The 18,311-nt window shown below is 36.6% G+C and overlaps 1 protein-coding gene across 3 annotated transcripts in view; it reads right to left on the bottom strand.

The window, feature by feature from the left end:
• Positions 1–18,311, bottom strand: part of UGGT2 (UDP-glucose glycoprotein glucosyltransferase 2) — a 231,789-nt gene that overhangs the window by 187,997 nt on the left and 25,481 nt on the right. For all 3 annotated transcript variants that reach the window (XM_066380674.1, XM_066380675.1, XM_066380676.1), the window contains exons 3-4: positions 11,923–12,053; positions 11,341–11,453 (exon numbers count right to left, since the gene is read on the bottom strand). In XM_066380674.1, the coding sequence (XP_066236771.1) occupies positions 11,341–11,453; positions 11,923–12,053 (244 nt within the window). The remainder of the gene's footprint in view (positions 1–11,340; positions 11,454–11,922; positions 12,054–18,311) is intronic.

The following is an 18,311-nucleotide window of genomic DNA, read 5'->3' as shown; positions in this document are numbered from 1 at the left end:
GGGCTAACAACCTGAACCTCTCTCCAAGGTCCCTTTTTCTCTGACTTTCTTCCTGCACAGACAGAAATTTCTTACTTTACTTGCTGCACTTTGTCTCTTGATTGAATGTTTTCCTTCAAGAAGACAAGAATCAAGGTGTCATCACTCCCCCTGTAACACTTTCACCTCTGGCCAAGTTCTCATTGCAGCCGAAAGGTCTGTTCCTCTCCAGCTGATCCACATCAAGAGTTAACAGATGAAGAAGACAAAGCATAAGCAGGAGCTACATGCACCTCGCCCCCGCCCCCTTCTCCTCACTCCTACCACACTGAGACTTGTAGTAGTTCTGATTCTCACTCAAGGCCAAGAAGACAACCTGATTGTGAGAACCTGTTACAATAAAGTATAAGATTTTACATGAAGGGGATAAAAATAATTTTCCTCCTCCTAAGTTCTGGCTGGACTAATTATCAAATTAATATGAGACAGATTAAGAGGAGAAAAAGTCCAATTTTCTAGGGAAGTGATATAAGAATATGGGAGGAGAGATTGGGCAATTAAGATTTATAAGGCAAGGAGAAGGGGTGGCTGTGGTAACTGGGAATTCAACAGGCAGGCAAATATTTGGTAAATAAATGTTTTCTGGGCCATCTCTAACAATGGGATAGAGAGAGGACTTCGATCAAAAGGTTCCACCCTGTCTATCACACTTAGTCTGTATTAAACTGCAGTTACCTATGATAATAACTCCCTTGCTGGAGTAGGTTCTTTACCTAAACTTTTGTGGCCATTCCAGAGAGGTGAAGGATTACTCTTGAGCCTTTGTTTTTAAATTAACCAGCTTAAAATAATATCCCAAAAGGGTAATTTTGAGGTGGCAAACTCTGCTTCCCCTCATACACACTCATCCACTTTTATCTGATTTATTATTAACAAAAGATATGACTTATAAATATTATTGTCAGTGTTTAGATATTTGAAACATGAAGCAAATAGAACTTTATAGGCCCAAAATAAGATTTGGCTTTACATTTTAATCTCTTCTATAACAGATAAAGAGATATGAATGTGCAAAATGAAGAATTAAGTTAGGATGCAAAATAAGAATAACTGAATTAGTTTCCATTCTTCATAGAAAACTATTAATAAATGCAAAAAGACTATAATACTAAAATCATAATTCCCATTAAAAAAGTGAAAAAGAATCTTAAACTAGATAAAATTATTAAATTTATTCTAATTTTAACTGATAACTTGGAAATAAAATGACACAAAGTAAAATCCTGATTTTTTCAAATCAGTACTATAGAAATACATTTAGTAATTTATATAGGGTATCATACATTTTATTATTAGTATGAAAGATGTTTTCAATTAATTTGCTATTGTTGGTAATTGGAAAGTCTGCTAATAAAACAAGGCTAATAGATCAATCTTAAAGTTGAATATAAAAATAATTAGCTCATCTACCAATTGTTCATGCCTTCCTACATCCATGTACATACACATTTCAAAGTTTGATTCTATGATTAATTTAGGAACTGCTTGGATATATGATAGGTTAAAAAAAACTATACTACAGCAATAGAGAATCACTAAGTAAGAGGGAAAGTAGTTTTTAAATTTGATGAGATTACATTCAAAATTAGAAAATTTCATTTATTGAGTTGATTAAGACTATAAAGGGAAATAATACAAATTAGCAGTAGTAAAAATGTTAGAAATAAAGTATAAAACAAAACCAGCTTTCTGAAGAACAATTTTGACATACCAATTTTAAATGTATACATTTATTTACCTAATGATTCTAGTTTGATCAAGATACTTATATAAAGATATATATAAACACTAAAGAACATTTGTAATAGAAACATTTTACAGTTGTAAAGAAGACTGTAAAATAGCATACATATGTATATATATATATGTGTGTCTGTGTGTATCACCATAGGTTGGATAAAATAATGTACTTATTAATTTAATTACTGTATAATTCACTTGACAAATAATTTTGAGCATTTATTACATGTCAGTGGAAATACAATAAACAATATATATAGGTACTGATCCACAAACACAGAGTATACCTATATTTATACTTATTTAGTGTAAGGCATGTAAAAATTTAAATTTAGAGAAGGAAGATTCTATAATATGCTTTTAAGTACAATCTCATGTTGATTAATATATATCTATATATATTTGCATATTAATATATGCATTAAAGAAGAATATTTCAAACTGTTAACAGAATTATGGGTCACTTTCCCTTACTACATTGCATTTTTCTGAGATACATGAATTCTTTACAAATGACCACAAAGAATTTTTTTCTTTAAAAATACAACTTTCAGCCCTGGCCGGTTGGCTCAGCGGTAGAGCGTCGGCCTAGCGTGCAGAGGACCCGGGTTCGATTCCCGGCCAGGGCACACAGGAGAAGCGCCCATTTGCTTCTCCACCCCTCCGCCGCGCTTTCCTCTCTGTCTCTCTCTTCCCCTCCCGCAGCCAAGGCTCCATTGGAGCGGAGATGGCCTGGGCGCTGGGGATGGCTCCTTGGCCTCTGCCCCAGGCGCTAGAGTGGCTCTGGTCGCAATATGGCGACGCCCAGGATGGGCAGAGCATCGCCCCCTGGTGGGCAGAGCGCCGCCCCATGGTGGGCGTGCCGGGTGGATCCCGGTCGGGCGCATGCGGGAGTCTGTCTGACTGTCTCTCCCTGTTTCCAGCTTCAGAAAAATGAAAAAAAAAAAAAATACAACTTTCAGTCAGAGTAATAGCAGCATGAGAGATACTCTTGATCTCTCCCCTTGAAATTTTAACAAATTGAACAATTATAATGCAGCAAAATAAAATCCCAGCTGGGTTCACAGGTGCACCTAAAAGATCCATGCACCAACTGGACTAAAGGTGGAACAAGGTGAAAAGGGGGGGCAGAAGATAAGATGCACTTGCAGTTCTGGAAAGGAGAGGAGACAAACCTGAGTGACTGGGATTTTTTTTTTCTCTGCTGAACTATGGGGAGGAGGGAAGTACAAACTATTTGGATTCTGTCTGAAGAGTACAGAGAGGAAAACTTGTAGTGACTGGGTCTCCTTCTGCTGGGTAAAGTGGTGAGATAGAGGGGCAGAGGGGATGATAAACAAAAGTAGCCAGGGTGTGGGGTCATGGTTGGTATTCCTGTGATTTGCCTGCAGCCCACACTTGGAAGAGACAAAGAATGCTAAAGGGTGCCCCCCCAGCCTCCCAGATTCTGACCCCCTCACTTCTCCATCCAGAGAATGGTAGAGACAAAGCCCACAGCTAACTCTCCAGAGCCACTCTCTCCCCTGAAGAACAGAGGTGCTCCACGTCTGGTCCCTGGGTCTGTTGAGATGTGGGAATGAGTGCTGGGAAGCCTGAGATTGCCATTGCTAAAGCCGTAAAGCTGAAGCCATAAAACTGAAGCAATAAAGCCCACACAACAAACCCCACCCACTAACATGACTACAGCCTCACCCACATCACTGTGATAGCAACATCTCAGTGGAGGACAGACCAGGACCTTCACAGAGCTAAAACTTGTAATACAATGAAACCTACTGGAAGAAATCTCTCAAATTTGAAATATATTTTTTCTTTTTTTCTTCATTTATTCCTTTTTTCTTATTCTTTTTATCTCTTTTGAATATTATTTCTTAGATTTTTTTTTTCATTTTTCTGAAGCTGGAAACAGGGAGAGACAGTCAGACAGACTCCCGCATGCGCCCGACCAGGATCCACCCGGCACGCCCACCATGGGGCGACGCTCTGCCCACCAGGGGGCGATGCCCTGCCCATCCTGGGTGTCGCCATGTTGCGACCAGAGCCACTCTAGCACCTGAGGCAGAGGCCACAGAGCCATCCCCAGTGCCCGGGCCATCTTTGCTCCAATGGAGCCTTGGCTGCGGGAGGGGAAGAGAGAGACAGAGAGGAAAGCGTGGCGGAGGGGTGGAGAAGCAAATGGGTGCTTCTACTGTGTGCCCTGGCTGGGAATCGAACCCAGGTCCTCCGCACGCTAGGCCGACGCTCTACCGCTGAGCCAACCGGCCAGGGCTATTTCTTAGATTTTTATATATTTTATTCTTATTGTTTTCTAGGTGTTTTGTTTTTTATTTTTATTTTTTATTGGTTTTCAATCTTATTATCTATGGTTTTACTTCTTGTCATAATTATTTAAACTTTAACATTTTTTACTTCATTTAAAAAAGTTTTTCATAACATTGGTTGTTTATTTGTTAGCATTCTTAACAACACCATTCTTAAATGCCATCAAGGAAAAAGAAATCAAATACCACAGCTACACAAGACAGATATATAGTTCAGAAAGAAAATTTTAAAACTCCAGAAAAAAATTTCAATCATATGAAAACCTTGGAGTTAAGTGATAGAGAATCAAAATTGAAGTTCTTAAAGTATTCAACAAGATGCGAGAAGACACTAAGAGGCAACTTAATGAGCTCAGAAAACAAATACCACACTAAGGAGACTGAAACTTTGAAAACAAAGATGAAAAACTCAATACATGAATTGAAAACTGAGGTAGCAAGTTTGGCTATTATAACAAGCCAAAAAAGGAAAGAATCAGTGACATCAAAGACAGGTAACTACAGATGTTACATAGAGGACTGTAACTCATTAACTAAAAAAACTGAGAGAGCTCTACAAGAATTGTCTGACTCCATTAGAAAGAGCAATATAAGAATAATGGGTATATCACATGAAGAAGAGAAGGAGAAGGGAATGGAGAGCCTATTCAAACAAATAATTGATGAGAATTTCCCAAGCCTATGGAAAGAGAGCCTCAAATCCAAGAAGCAAACAGAACACCAAGTTACCTCAACCCAAACAGACCTACTCCAAGGCATATTGTAATAAAATTATCAAAAATCAATGACAAAAAAAGAATTTTCAAGGCATCTAGAAAAAAAAGAACATAACATATAAAGGAAAGCTCATTAGATTATTATCAGACTTCTCAGTAGAAACTCTATAAGCCAGAAGAGAGTGGACTTAAACATTCAAGGTACTGAAAGAAAAAAAATTACCAGCCATGAATACTATATGCATCAAAGTTATCATACAAATATGAAGGAATAATAAAAACTTTTTCAGACATACAGAAGCTGAGGGAATATATCACCTAAAACCCCCACTGCAGGAAATACTCAAGGGGGTTATTTGACCAGACACAAAGAACAAAACAAATCAAACTACAAGTAAAAGCTCCAACAAAGTCACAATAAAAACAAGGATAATCTGTGACAACAATAACATAAAAGGAAAGAAAATAAAGATCTGCAGTAGTAAAGGAGGATGGAGTACAGAAGCACTCATAAGACACAGAACACTTGTACAGACAAACATTTTTCTCTTAATAACCTAATGGCAACCACTCACAAAAAAGCCACTACTGAAACACACAACTTGAATAAAGAAGAAACAGGAAAAAGAAGTATAGAATATCACCAAACAAAAACAACTGACAGAAGCAAAAAAGAGAAGAACCTAACAAAACACAGAGATACCAAAAAACAAAACATAAAATGGCTATAGGAAATTCTCAAATTTCAATAATTACCCAAAATGTAAATGGATTGAACTCACCAATAAAGAGGCACAGAGAAGCAGATTGAGTCAAAAAGCAAAACCCAACTATATTCTGCTTTCAAGAGACACATGTAAGCTGCAAGGACAAAAGTAGGCCCAAAATGAAAGGTTGGAAAATGATTCTCCAAACAAATAATATCCAAAGAAAAGCAGGTGTAGCCATACTTATATCTGAAAACACTGACTTCAACACCACAAAGGTAACAAGAAACAAAAACAAACATTTCATAATGATAAAGGGGACACTGTTTCAAAAAGACATAACACTTCTTAATATATTTATATATGCAATGAACAAGGGAGCACCAAAAAATATAAAACATCTACTAACAGATCTAAAAATAGAGGCAGAAAAGAACACAATCATACTTAGAGATTGCAACACACCATTGATGGCTTTAGGTAGAGTATCCAAATAGTATCAATAAAGAAATATCAAAAATAATGACACACTGGCACAAATGGACATAATAAACATTTATAGGATTTTCATCCCAAAACATTAGATTATACATTCTTCAGTATGCATGGAACATTCTTAAGGAGAAACTACATGTTGGGCCACAAAACTAGCATCAACAAATTCAGGAAGATTGAAATTATACCAAGCATATGTTCTGACCATCAGGCTTTGAAATTAGAATTCAACTGCAATAGGAAGTAAAGAAACACACAAAATTGTAGATATTAAATGACATACTTCTAAAAACTGACTGGGTCAAAGAAGAAATAAAAGCAGAGATCAAAAGATATATACAGACAAATGAAAATGACAACACAACATATTAAAATTTCTGGGATGCAGCAAAAACAGTAATAAGATGGAAATTTATATCATTACAGGCTTATATAAAGAAACAAGAGAGATCCCAAGTAGACAACCTAACATCACATCTTAAGGAACTAGGAAAAGAAGAACAAAGGCAACCTAAAGTCAGCAGCAGAAAGGAAATAATATAAATTAGAGAAGAAATAAATGAAAGAGAGAACAAAAAAGCCTATAGGAAAAAATAATACAGCAAAGAGCTAGCTCTTTGAAAAGATCAATAAAATTGACAGTCCCCTGACTAGACTCACTAAAGATAAAAGAAGGACTCATATAAACAAAATTTGAAATGAAAGAGGAGAAATTACCACAGACATCATAGATATACAAAGGATGTTGATAAAATATTACAAAAGATTATATGCCACCAACTTCAACAATCTAGAAGAAATGGATAAATTTCTAGAACTAAACAATCTTCCAAGACTGGTATAAAAAAAAAACACCTAAATACACATATAAGTAGGGAGGAAATAGGACCAACCATCAAAAACCTCCCAAAAAACAGAAGTCCAGGACCAGACGGCTATACTACTGAATTCTACCAAACATTCAAAGAAGGTTTGGTTTCTATCTTCTCAAAGTCTTCAAATAATTAAAGAAGAAGCAATACTCCCTAACACATATTATGAGGTCAATATAACCCTCACACCAAAACCTGGCAAGGATAACACACACACACACACACACACACACACACACACACACACACACACACAAAACAAAGAAGACCAGTATCTCAAATGAACACAGATGCAAAAATACTAAACAAAATACTAGCAAATAGAACACAACACATTAAAAAATATGCAATATATCATGATCAAGTGGGATTCATTCCAAGAGCACAAGAATAGTTTAACATATGGAAATCAATCAATGTTATTCACCACATCAAGAAAACAGAAAGAAAATCATATGATCCTAGCAATAGATGCAGAAAAGACATTCAATAAGATACAACATCACTTTATGTTTAAAACACTCAATAAAATCGGAACAGAAGGAAAGTACTTCAACATAAATGCCATATAAGACAAACCATCAGTTCATATCATACTAAATGAAGAAAAAATGAAAGCTTTTCCTCTAAAATCAGGAACAAGACAAGGCTGCCCACTCTTTCTATTCTTATTCAACATAGTTCTGGAAGTTTTAGTCAGAGCAATCAGGCAAGAGAAAGAAAAGGCATCCATATAGGTAAAGAAGAAACAAAGCTATCACTTTTTTTGCATATGACATGACCCTGTATATAGAAAACTGCAGACTCCCCTAAAAACTATTAGAAGCAATAAACAATACAGAAAAGTCAAAGAATACAAAATCAATACATAAATCTATTGTTTTCTATATGCCAATGATGAAACTTCAGAAAATAAACTTTAAAAAATAATTCTTTCTACAATTGCAACAGAAAAAATAAAATTCTTAGGAATAAACTTAAAATATGTGAAAGACCTATATACTGAAAACTATAACATTATTGAAAGAAATTGAAAAAGATACAATGAAATGGGAAAATATCACATTTTTGTGGATTGGAAGAATCAACATCATTAAAATGGCAATATTACTCAAAGTAATATACAAATTTAATGTAATCCCCATCAAAATCCCAATGTCATTTTTAAAAGAAATAGAACAAAAAATTACCAGGTTTGTATGGAACCATAAAAAACCCTGAATAGCCAAAGCAATCCTGAGGAAAAAGAATGAAGCTGGAGGTATCACACTACCTGACTTCAAATTATACTACAGAGCCATGATAATCAAAACAGCATGGTATTGGCAGAAAAACAGACATACAGACCAACGGACCAGAATCGAGAGCCCAGAAATAAAACCACATATATGTGGACAAATCATCTTCGACAAACAAGCCAAAAACACACAATGGAGTATAGAAAGCCTCTTCAATAAATGGTGCTGGCAAAATTGGAAAGCCACAATCAAAACAATGAAATTTCACTACACTTTGTCCCTCTGCACAAAAATCAATTCAAAATTGATCAAAGACCTAAATATAAGATCTGAAACAATCAATTATATAAAAGAAAATATAGGTACTAAACTCATGGACCTTGGCCATAGAGAACAATTTATAAATTTGACCCCAAAGGCAAAGGAAGTAATGGCTAAAATAAGTGAATGGGACTATATCAAACTAAAAAGCTTGCGTATAGCAAAAGAAACTGAAAACAGAACAAAAAGGCAGTCAACTAAATAGGAGATGATATTTGCAAATAATAGCTCTGATATGGGGTTAAGATCCAAAATATACAAAGAACTCACAAAGCTCAGTAACAAGCAAGCAAACAATCCAATTAAAAAATGGGGAGAGGACCTGAACAGACACTTCTCCCAAAAGGATATTCAGATGGCCAACAGATATATGAAAAGATGCTCATCCTCACTAGCTATTAGAGCACTGCAAATCAAAATTAAAATGAGATACTACCTCACACCTGTTAGATTGGCTATTATCAGCAAGACAGGTAATACCAAGTGTTGGAGAGGCTGTGGAGAAAAAGGAACCCTCATGCTGGTGGGAATGCAAATTAGTACAACCTTTATGGAAGGAAGTATGGTGTTTCCTCAAAATTAGAAAAAGAACTACCATATGACCCAGCAATCCCTCTACTGGGTATCTACCCCTAAAACTCTAACATTGGTACACAAAGACCCATGCAGCCCCATGTTCGCTGCAACATTATTCACAGTGGCCAAGACACAGAAACAACCAATGTCCCTCAGTAGAGGATTGGAGAAAGAAGAAGTGGTACATATCTATATACAATGGAATACTACTCAGCCATAAGAAATGATAACATAGTGACATTTATGACAACATAGATGGACCTTGGGAACATGATACTGAGTGAAATGAGTAAATCAGAAAAAGCTAAGAACTGTATGATTTCACACATAGGTGGGATATAAAACTGAGACTCATGGACATAAATAAAAGTGAAGCAGTTACCAGGGAGAGGAGGATATAAGGAGGGGTACTAGTAGAATTGGTGGGGGAATGGTGTAAAGAGGGACAAATATAGGGTAACGAAAAATGATTTGACTTTGAGTGATAGGTATACAAAATAATCAATAGTTCAAATGCTATAGAAATGCTTACCTGAAACCTATGTACTCTTATTGATCAATATCAACCTCTTAAATTAAATTTTCTAAATAAAAAAATAATGCAACTTTCAATTTTAAACAAAAATTTAAAGTCACAAAAAATGAGGGGAATGCTGATTTGAAGTGGCATTTGGAGAGCAGTCCCTAGAAGTTAATTTTCCCAAATCTCCAATAATATTTTCAAAGACACAGAAAAGACAAAAACTCTTTAATAAAGCTGAAAACTAGTACGAACCTTATACTGTCAGTTGGGAACAAAACCCACTAAATATAAAATCTTAGAATCATAACTGATAGTCAAGCCTTACCAGTTAAAACAATACCTTACCACTTGTAATACAATGTATTAGCCAAAAAGAAAGGTAGACTGATTCTTCATCTCTTCCCTACTTCCTGTTCTATGGTTCAAAGATCCATATGAATCTTACTCCAAACTTGACAGACATTATTATAAAATGTGATTTATATATTTGGAAGAAAGTGACAGCAACCATCACCATCCTAAATGAGAATGACTTTCTCTGCCTCCAACAAGAAAAGAAAAGTAATATAAAGGAATTTTTTAAGGAAATGGAACAATGAGTATAGATCTGATTAAAAAAAGGCAACTTTGATGCTTTAAAGGTGTTATGATTGAGGAAAAAATAAAACCCACATGTTTAGCTCAACCAAAGGTAAAAGAAGCAAATAATACGAATGAAAAAGGTAAGAGATTAAAAAACAACAAAAGAAACAAATTCTATCAGTCATTTGATAGAATGTATTCTCATTTAAAAAACACAAAACTTTAATCTGGAAAAACTAAAGGAAAATGAAAACTGAAAAAAATTTAGCAATGAGAAACATCTACAGAGAAGAATTAAAATTATATTAAATTAAATAAATGGTGCTGGCAAAATTGGAAAGCCACATGCAAAAAAATGAAACTTGACTACACTTTGTCCCCCTGCACAAAAATCAAAGAATTAAAATTATATTATGGTAAGTACATATGTAAATTCATAAATATTTGCTCAAATAAGAAAAAATCAACCCTATGGATCAATACTGATAATGTGGTATTAAAGAGGGATTATGAGTCTAAGGTTCACAGAAAAAAAAAATGTACTAATTTAATGCTATATATGAATTGTCAGGATGGGGATTTGATTTTATTGAAATTTACAATCTAACAAGTTTGCCTTTTACTATTTCATGGGTGCTGGCAGAAGACATGAGGCTTCTAGGTCAGAAATAAAGAACTTGACTACTCACAGCACATGGCAGTATGAGCATTAGGATGTTTGCACCAGTTCCCTGTGGTCTTTACATTCCTTGGGGAAGAAATGGACCCACAAGAATGCTACACATACTACTTCCCATATTTATTTGTATGAAGTACTTGAAAATAAAATAAAAAGTTTCAAATAAAACATTAAAAAAAACTATGTTTCTGTTTTCATTAATTTTTTTGTTCCTAAGGCATACATTCAGTTTATATGTAAAGAAATAGAATCCAAATAAATCCAGTTTTATTTTTACTGTTTTTATAAAACATCTCATTTTATGGTATTTTGGTATAATTTATACTCTAAAATTAAAAGCTAATCAGACAAAATATTGAAAGTACTTAATATATTTTAGAAAAGGACTCCCAGCTCGTATGTATTGTTTTTCAATAGAGTACCGTATATTCTTGGAATATTAAAATTTTGTATTATAAAAAATGTCTGCAATATTGACTCTTGCCTATTTTTATAAACCACTTCTTTCACTATAAGTTATCACTGATTTACCTTGAAGTAGCCTTCTTCAGCAGCTTTTTAATCTCATTAATTTTACAAGTGTGTTTCGTATGGATAACCACAAACGCATCACAACCATCTGGTGGTGGCTCATTAGCTGCAATCTAAGATTTCAAAGATTATATTTAGCTACAGTAGTTGATAATTACAATATGATTAAGAAAGTCCCACATTATTTTGATTGTAACTCATTAACTACTATTAAGTTATTGCTCTAATTAAAGTAAAAAATATCTTTATGCAGTCAGAATTAAATACTTTAACAAAATCAACTTGACAGTAGAAATCTGTGCTTCAAAGTTTTTGAAAAGTATCAAATTAAAATTTTCATTATAGTTAATTTTAATGATGTCTTGTCTTCCTAATTTCCTTATCCCAAATAACTATATATAAAATTACATATTAATTATATTATAATCAATGACACAATGATAATATAATCAATGATATACTATGGAACCAGATAGTACAACTTTGTAGATCCTTTTGAACTGAACATATTCACTTAAGATAGATGTATGTACATTGCTAGCATGCTTCTCTGTCATGTATACCTTGGAAATTTTTACATACCTGTTGAAACATCTGAATCGCTGGAGAGTATGCTCTTATAGAAATAGCAAACTTTAAAAGATTGATATGTAAATTGTCTAAGAATTGTCCGGCCTTCTTCAGTATTAAGTTGTAATAAGAATAATCTGACTCTATAAAAACAATCCAAAAGAAAAGAATGTTAGTATTTTGTATTCAACACATTGGCACATCTCTCTCACTATAATGCTAACTTAATATCATGTCATCTTAAATTTCGTGATGGATTGTATTAAGAAAATAATAAAAAACAAAGATCTCTATTTTATTATTAACTTCATATGGACCTTTCAGTGAAGTTTAAGAAATCAATATAAGTTCAGGTGAAAATAACCTTCCCATTAAAATCTATTGGAAGGTGCTAGTATATCAGACCAATTCACTCCAAGGTTGTGAGTCTATAAAACAAGAATAAGATACAAACTTTACTTTCAATTTAAGAGGAGACTAAGAATAGCACAAAAAATTAAATAATAATATATTATACAGATATATTTTAATTTTTTTTATTCAGTGATAGGAGGGGAAGGAGAGAGAAAGACTTCTGCATGTGCCCTGACCAAGATCCACACAGCAAGCCCACTAGGGGGCGATGCTCTGCCCATCTGAGGCATTGCTCCATTGCTCAGCAACTGAGCTCCTAGCACCTGAGACAAGGCCATGAAGCCATCCTCAGCTCTGGGGGCCAACTTGCTCTAATTGAGCCATGGCTTCAGGAGTGGGAGAGAGGAAGAGAGGAAGAGAAAGATGGAAAGAGAGAGGGAGAGGGAGGGAGGGAGAGAGGAAGAGGGAAGGTGAAAGAGAGAGGGAGGGAGGGCGAGAAGCGAGAGGGGGAGGGATGGAGAAGCAGATGGGCACTTCTCCTGTGTGGCCATACTGAAGATCAAACCCGGGACATCCACATGCCAGGCTGATAATCTACCACTGAGCCAACTGGCCAGGGCCAATTTTTAAATTACATGTATGAATATAATCTACTGATATTTAGTACTCATAGCCAAGTTTAATTAGGGTGTCTGGAATTTAGGAGACAGAATTTGAACTAGATCTTAAAGAACAAGCGAACTATCTCCTAGTCTGTAACAAACTAATCTAAAAAGCTGATTTCCTTCTCTAAACCCACTCCAAAGATCACAAAGACACAAAAGAGAAGGATGAATCCTACAATTTAATTTAAAAACTCTTGGATACCCCTGGGATGATAGAGGTCATCTGCATGGGAGAGGGCAGAAGAGAGTGGCAGCACAGAGTTGAAGAGTGCCTGGTGGCCCTAATGGGAATAAGCAGGAAGCTCTCTATTTTTGCCCTTTTATCTACACTGCCCTGGGTGTAACACTGCCTGCACTGTTGCTATTGTGTCAGAAAATGGCAGTACCATTCCACTGCCAGCAAGAGGTGGTAAGTTAACAAGAGAGTGGCTCTTGAGTCCACCTGATACAGGTATCCATCCATAAGTATGCCTCTGGACAGTCCCTGGGCATTTTTTTCTCTCCTGTAGTCCTTGGCATTAGGTTACCAATTCTCAGAACCTTCCCATACAAAAGAGCAAATCTGGGGTAGATCTGGAGCAGTTACCCATTGGTCAGTTCCCTGATCTGAAAAGGGAGGACAAAAGTGTGTATAACACCAGATGCTCTAGTGCTGGAAAGAGGAAGACGATGCTGACTAGAAGGAGACACTTAGGAGGAAGCAAGAGAGATTGGATTGTTTGTTGTTACATTTACTGCTTGTTCAAAGGACCCTTGGTTCCTCTTCCACCATAACACAGTCATGGTACAGGTGTCATCCAGCCCTCTGTTGCCATATGAGAACCAAGCTCAGAGAACCAGCACAAACATGTGAACACTGTGGTTACTGATTTAGCTTTGAGTAGTAAGTCTTTTGTCTCTGACCCAGGGGTCTTATGTCTTCTGTCAGCATCCATGAATTAATCTGCTAGCTTGTAAGTAGGGTAAAATCTCAGATCCAAATTTGATAGATTTGACAAAATAGATGGAATGCTGACCAGATACATGGATTCTGGAGGAGAAAAGACCCCGTCTCATGGGCCAATTAACAAAATTTGAAGGAAGTCCTTTAAGTTGATAGTGGACATGTGGACAAAAGTGTGTATGGTCATCAGGCAATAAATGTTCATCCAAATTATTTCCTATTAATGAAAAGAAAATAAGGAGGAGGTTATAAGGCTAAGAACTAGGCAACAGATTCAAAGGCATTTGCCCAAATGATGTCTTACAATAACTCTCCTCTGGGCAAGTGGACTTCTTTACCAATTGTTCTGTCAGCTTCAAGTATACACCACTGTGGCAACAAGTACTAAGTTCTTGTCTTAGGTTTAGAGTAAGGTTCTATATTCCTCAAATAATAAGTACAAAGATGCATACTTACATTGAGTGAGAAAGGAAGGAAATTTGTGACTACTACAGTCAGAAGGCTCAAAATCATTAGAACTTTATTTTAGTTTGGCAGATGAGGGGATGAAGTACAAAATGCAGAATTACAATCACCTGATGATTACAAAACTTCTATAGTCTATCATGCCAACCTTAGATCCCTTCTAAGATGACAATAAAAAGTCTCAATATTGCAATATATCCCGGCTGGAAAAAAACAACAACACATCTATAGCTTACTCGGAAGATTTCCCTTGGTAAGTTATCAGGTCTTTCAGCTCTGATCCAAAAGTCTCACGTCTCATACCTTATGTCTGTCTGTGACAAGCTAAATTTTTAGCTTACAAGTAGGGCATAAATCTTGGCATTTTTAAGTTCTTCATAAAAATCTCAGAAATTAGATGACTAAAACAGGAAAGAAACTAAACTAAAATTGGGAAGAAATGAGGAAAGAGCAAGAAAAAATACTAGAAAATATAGGCTAAATTAGAAGTAACACAAGAGTAAAAAGATGTCATGGAAAACAAGAGTAAGAGAAACAGAATAAGGATAAGAAATCTGAAGACAAACAGAAATTTTTTTTTTTTCATTTTTCTGAAGCTGGAAACAGGGAGAGACAGTCAGACAGACTCCCGCATGCGCCCAACCGGGATCCACCCGGCACGCCCACCAGGGGCGACGCTCTGCCCACCAGGGGGCGATGCTCTGCCCATCCTGGGCATCGCCATGTTGCGACCAGAGCCACTCTAGCGCCTGAGGCAGAGGCCACAGAGCCATCCCCAGCGCCCGGGCCATCTTTGCTCCAATGGAGCCTTGGCTGCGGGAGGGGAAGAGAGAGACAGAGAGGAAAGCGCGGCAGAGGGTGGAGAAGCAAATGGGCGCTTCTCCTGTGTGCCCTGGCCGGGAATCGAACCCGGGTCCTCCGCACGCTAGGCCGACACTCTACCGCTGAGCCAACCGGCCAGGGCAACAAACAGAAATTTTAATAAAGAGGAAATAAAAAAAATGATAGATGCAGAATTAGGCAAAAGAGAGCTACTATATGTGTAATTGTAACCCTAAAGCAGAAAATCAAGGGTCTAGCCTGACCAGGCAGTGGCACAGTGGATAGAGCATCGGACTGGGACGCGAAGTACCCAGGTTCGAAACCCCGAGGTCTCCAGCTTGAGCACAAGATCATCTGGTTTGAGCAAGACGCACCAGCTTGAGCCCAAAGTCCCTGGCTTGAGCAAGGGGTCACTCGCTCTGCTGTAGCCCCCGGTCTGCTGTAGCACCCCGGTCAAGGCACACATGAGAAAGCCATCAATGAACAACGAAGGTGCCAACAATGAAGAATTGATGTTTCTCATCTCTCTCTTCTGTCTGTCCCTTTCTATCCCTCTCTCAGTCTTTCTATGTCTCTGTCCTCCCCCCCCAAAAAAAAAAACCAAAAAACTGAACAAGGGAATAAAACAGAATGAATAAAGAAAACTACAATCTAAGAATATTCTCCAGAATTAAAAAGAGTAATGAATCTACATATCTAAGAATAAAGACTCAATGGTTAGCACTGCAACATTTTTTGGTAAAACTGTAAGACTCTAAAGTTAAAAACCTGAAGTATAAAATTCACACATAAACATTTATGTAAGTGAAGAACTCAAGTCTATTATTCCTAGGAGTTATCTGAGGCATCAACTAGAGAACAAACTATAACTGGAAAACTATAGCATAAAGTTTGATGGTGAGTTCTGAATGTACTTAACTGCAGAAATAAACCCAATTAAGAAGTTAAGGTTTACAGAAGACTATGTAAAAGTTGTATATTCTGGCAGTAGAACAACATACTACCAAAAAAATGCAACAAAGGGATAATTAAATGGAAAGTAAAGCAGGCCATGATTCCTCATAAATATTAGCTGGGACTAAAAGGATATACTGGAAGCCAAGAAATCAAGTAGTAGAAGCTTATGTACAGTAAAGAATACGAAGATAAAGACTAAGAATATTTGTAAACAAAATCAGATGGTGGTGGAGGGATCACTAACAATTTTCATCACTAATTGTACGGTACTAACAGAAAATATCTAAAGAAAGAGCAGGTTAACAACTCAGGAGCTTTACATGTTATTCCTTTGGCATGAAACTCAGGAGGATTGAGGTTGTGTGTTCAACTAACTCTTAATTCAGCATACCTCCGCTTATGTGTCATGTGTTTTGGAAAGAGTTTTCCCTGACTTCCCATTATACACTCTGACAAGACTCTATACTATCTTTGGTTCAATTTTCAAAAGTGTAATTGAGAATTAATAGTATAATCATTTGTTTAATGCTGTTCTTCCCATTAAGCTATAAACAATGAAAACAGAAGTCTTTGCTAGAGGCCCTGGCCGGTTGGCTCAGCGGTAGAGCGTCGGCCTGGCGTGCTGGGGACCCAGGTTCGATTCCCGGCCAGGGCACATAGAAGAAGCGCCCATTTGCTTCTCCACCCCCCCCCCTCCTTCCTCTCTGTCTCTCTCTTCCCCTCCCGCAGCCAAGGCTCCATTGGAGCAAAAGATGGCCCGGGCGCTGGGGATGGTTCCTTGGCCTCTGCCCCAGGCGCTGGAGTGGCTCTGGTCGCAGCAGAGCGACGCCCGGAGGGGCAGAGCATCGCCCCCTGGTGGGCAGAGCGTCGCCCCATGGTGGGCGTGCCGGGTGGATCCCGGTCGGGCGCATGCGGGAGTCTGTCTGACTGTCTCTCCCCGTTTCCAGCTTCAGAAAAAAAAAAAAAAAAAAAAAAAAGAAATCTTTGCTAGACTTCCAATTGCACCTTTTTACTCCTGGCATACAAAATATACATTCAATACATTTCTAAAATTAATATTTAAGAACTGAGTAGGTCTCTTTATTTAGTGCAAAATACTTTGCTAATCTAGTAATTTTAAAGAGTTATTTTGTAAGAATAGGTATGCTCATTCACTCCTACTTTTTAAGAACTGTAAGTGATTTCTCTGGAACTTATGGCACATTTCCACCAAAGAATAAAAAAATAATGCAAGTTAAGATTCGCCTTTAATATAAAAGTAACAAAAAATAAAGTAGAATAGAATTTTTTCTTAAAAATTGATCTTGTAATAACTACCTATGGTTCTAGGTAGTTATTATGGTTCCAGTTGCATACTGATAATATCAAGGGGAATACTTTATCAAGTATGTGCTTAACCATTATGCTGTATACCTGAAACCAATACAAAGTACTGAATGTAAACTTTAATTGAAAAAGTTTTTTTAATTTTTAAGAAATGATCTTTAAAAATATATAATAGCTATAGGGTGAACAAAAATATAGCAAAAATTAATAAACAACTAAAATAAGACCACATCAGTCAAAATGGAAATGAAAACAAAGAGTCAACAGAAAAAAATGTGAGCATTGCCTGACAACAGACACCAAAATTTGTCAAGATCACTATTAAGGTTGTCTCCAATATAGTGACAGATTTAGGGTCAGGGATTTAGAGAAAGTAAACATCTGTAATTTAAACTTAACTTGCAAGAGTTCACCTTAATCATGAGATGAATGCATTGAACTATTTCAGCTGATGTTTTAAAATAACTAAATCCATGCTCACCAATAAACCTGTAGATAATAATTTTTCCCTTTAAGTATTCTCATATACAACTTCACCTTTTACTTGAATTTACCAATTGGCAAATATGCATACATTACTCTGCTCTTTTTTATTAAATTTATTCATTTTAGAGAGGGGGGGGGAGATAGAGAGAGAGAGAGAGAGAGAAGGGGGAAGAGCAGGAAGCATCAACTCCCATATGTGCCTTGACCAGGCAAGCCAGGGATTTGAACCGGCAACCTCAGTGTTTCCAGGTTGATGCTTTATCCACTGCACCACCACAGGTCAGGCCACTCTGCTCTTAAAAAAAAGCAGCAGCAGCCTCCAGTCAACTACTGACTCATCATATTCACTTCAGAGTCAATCTTGAAAGACTTAACAATACTTC

Source organism: Saccopteryx leptura, chromosome 4, assembly GCF_036850995.1.
Source record: "Saccopteryx leptura isolate mSacLep1 chromosome 4, mSacLep1_pri_phased_curated, whole genome shotgun sequence".
NCBI lineage: Eukaryota > Metazoa > Chordata > Mammalia > Chiroptera > Emballonuridae > Saccopteryx > Saccopteryx leptura.
Note: the sequence above shows the minus strand (reverse complement) of the source record. Positions and strands in the feature narration are given on the sequence as shown.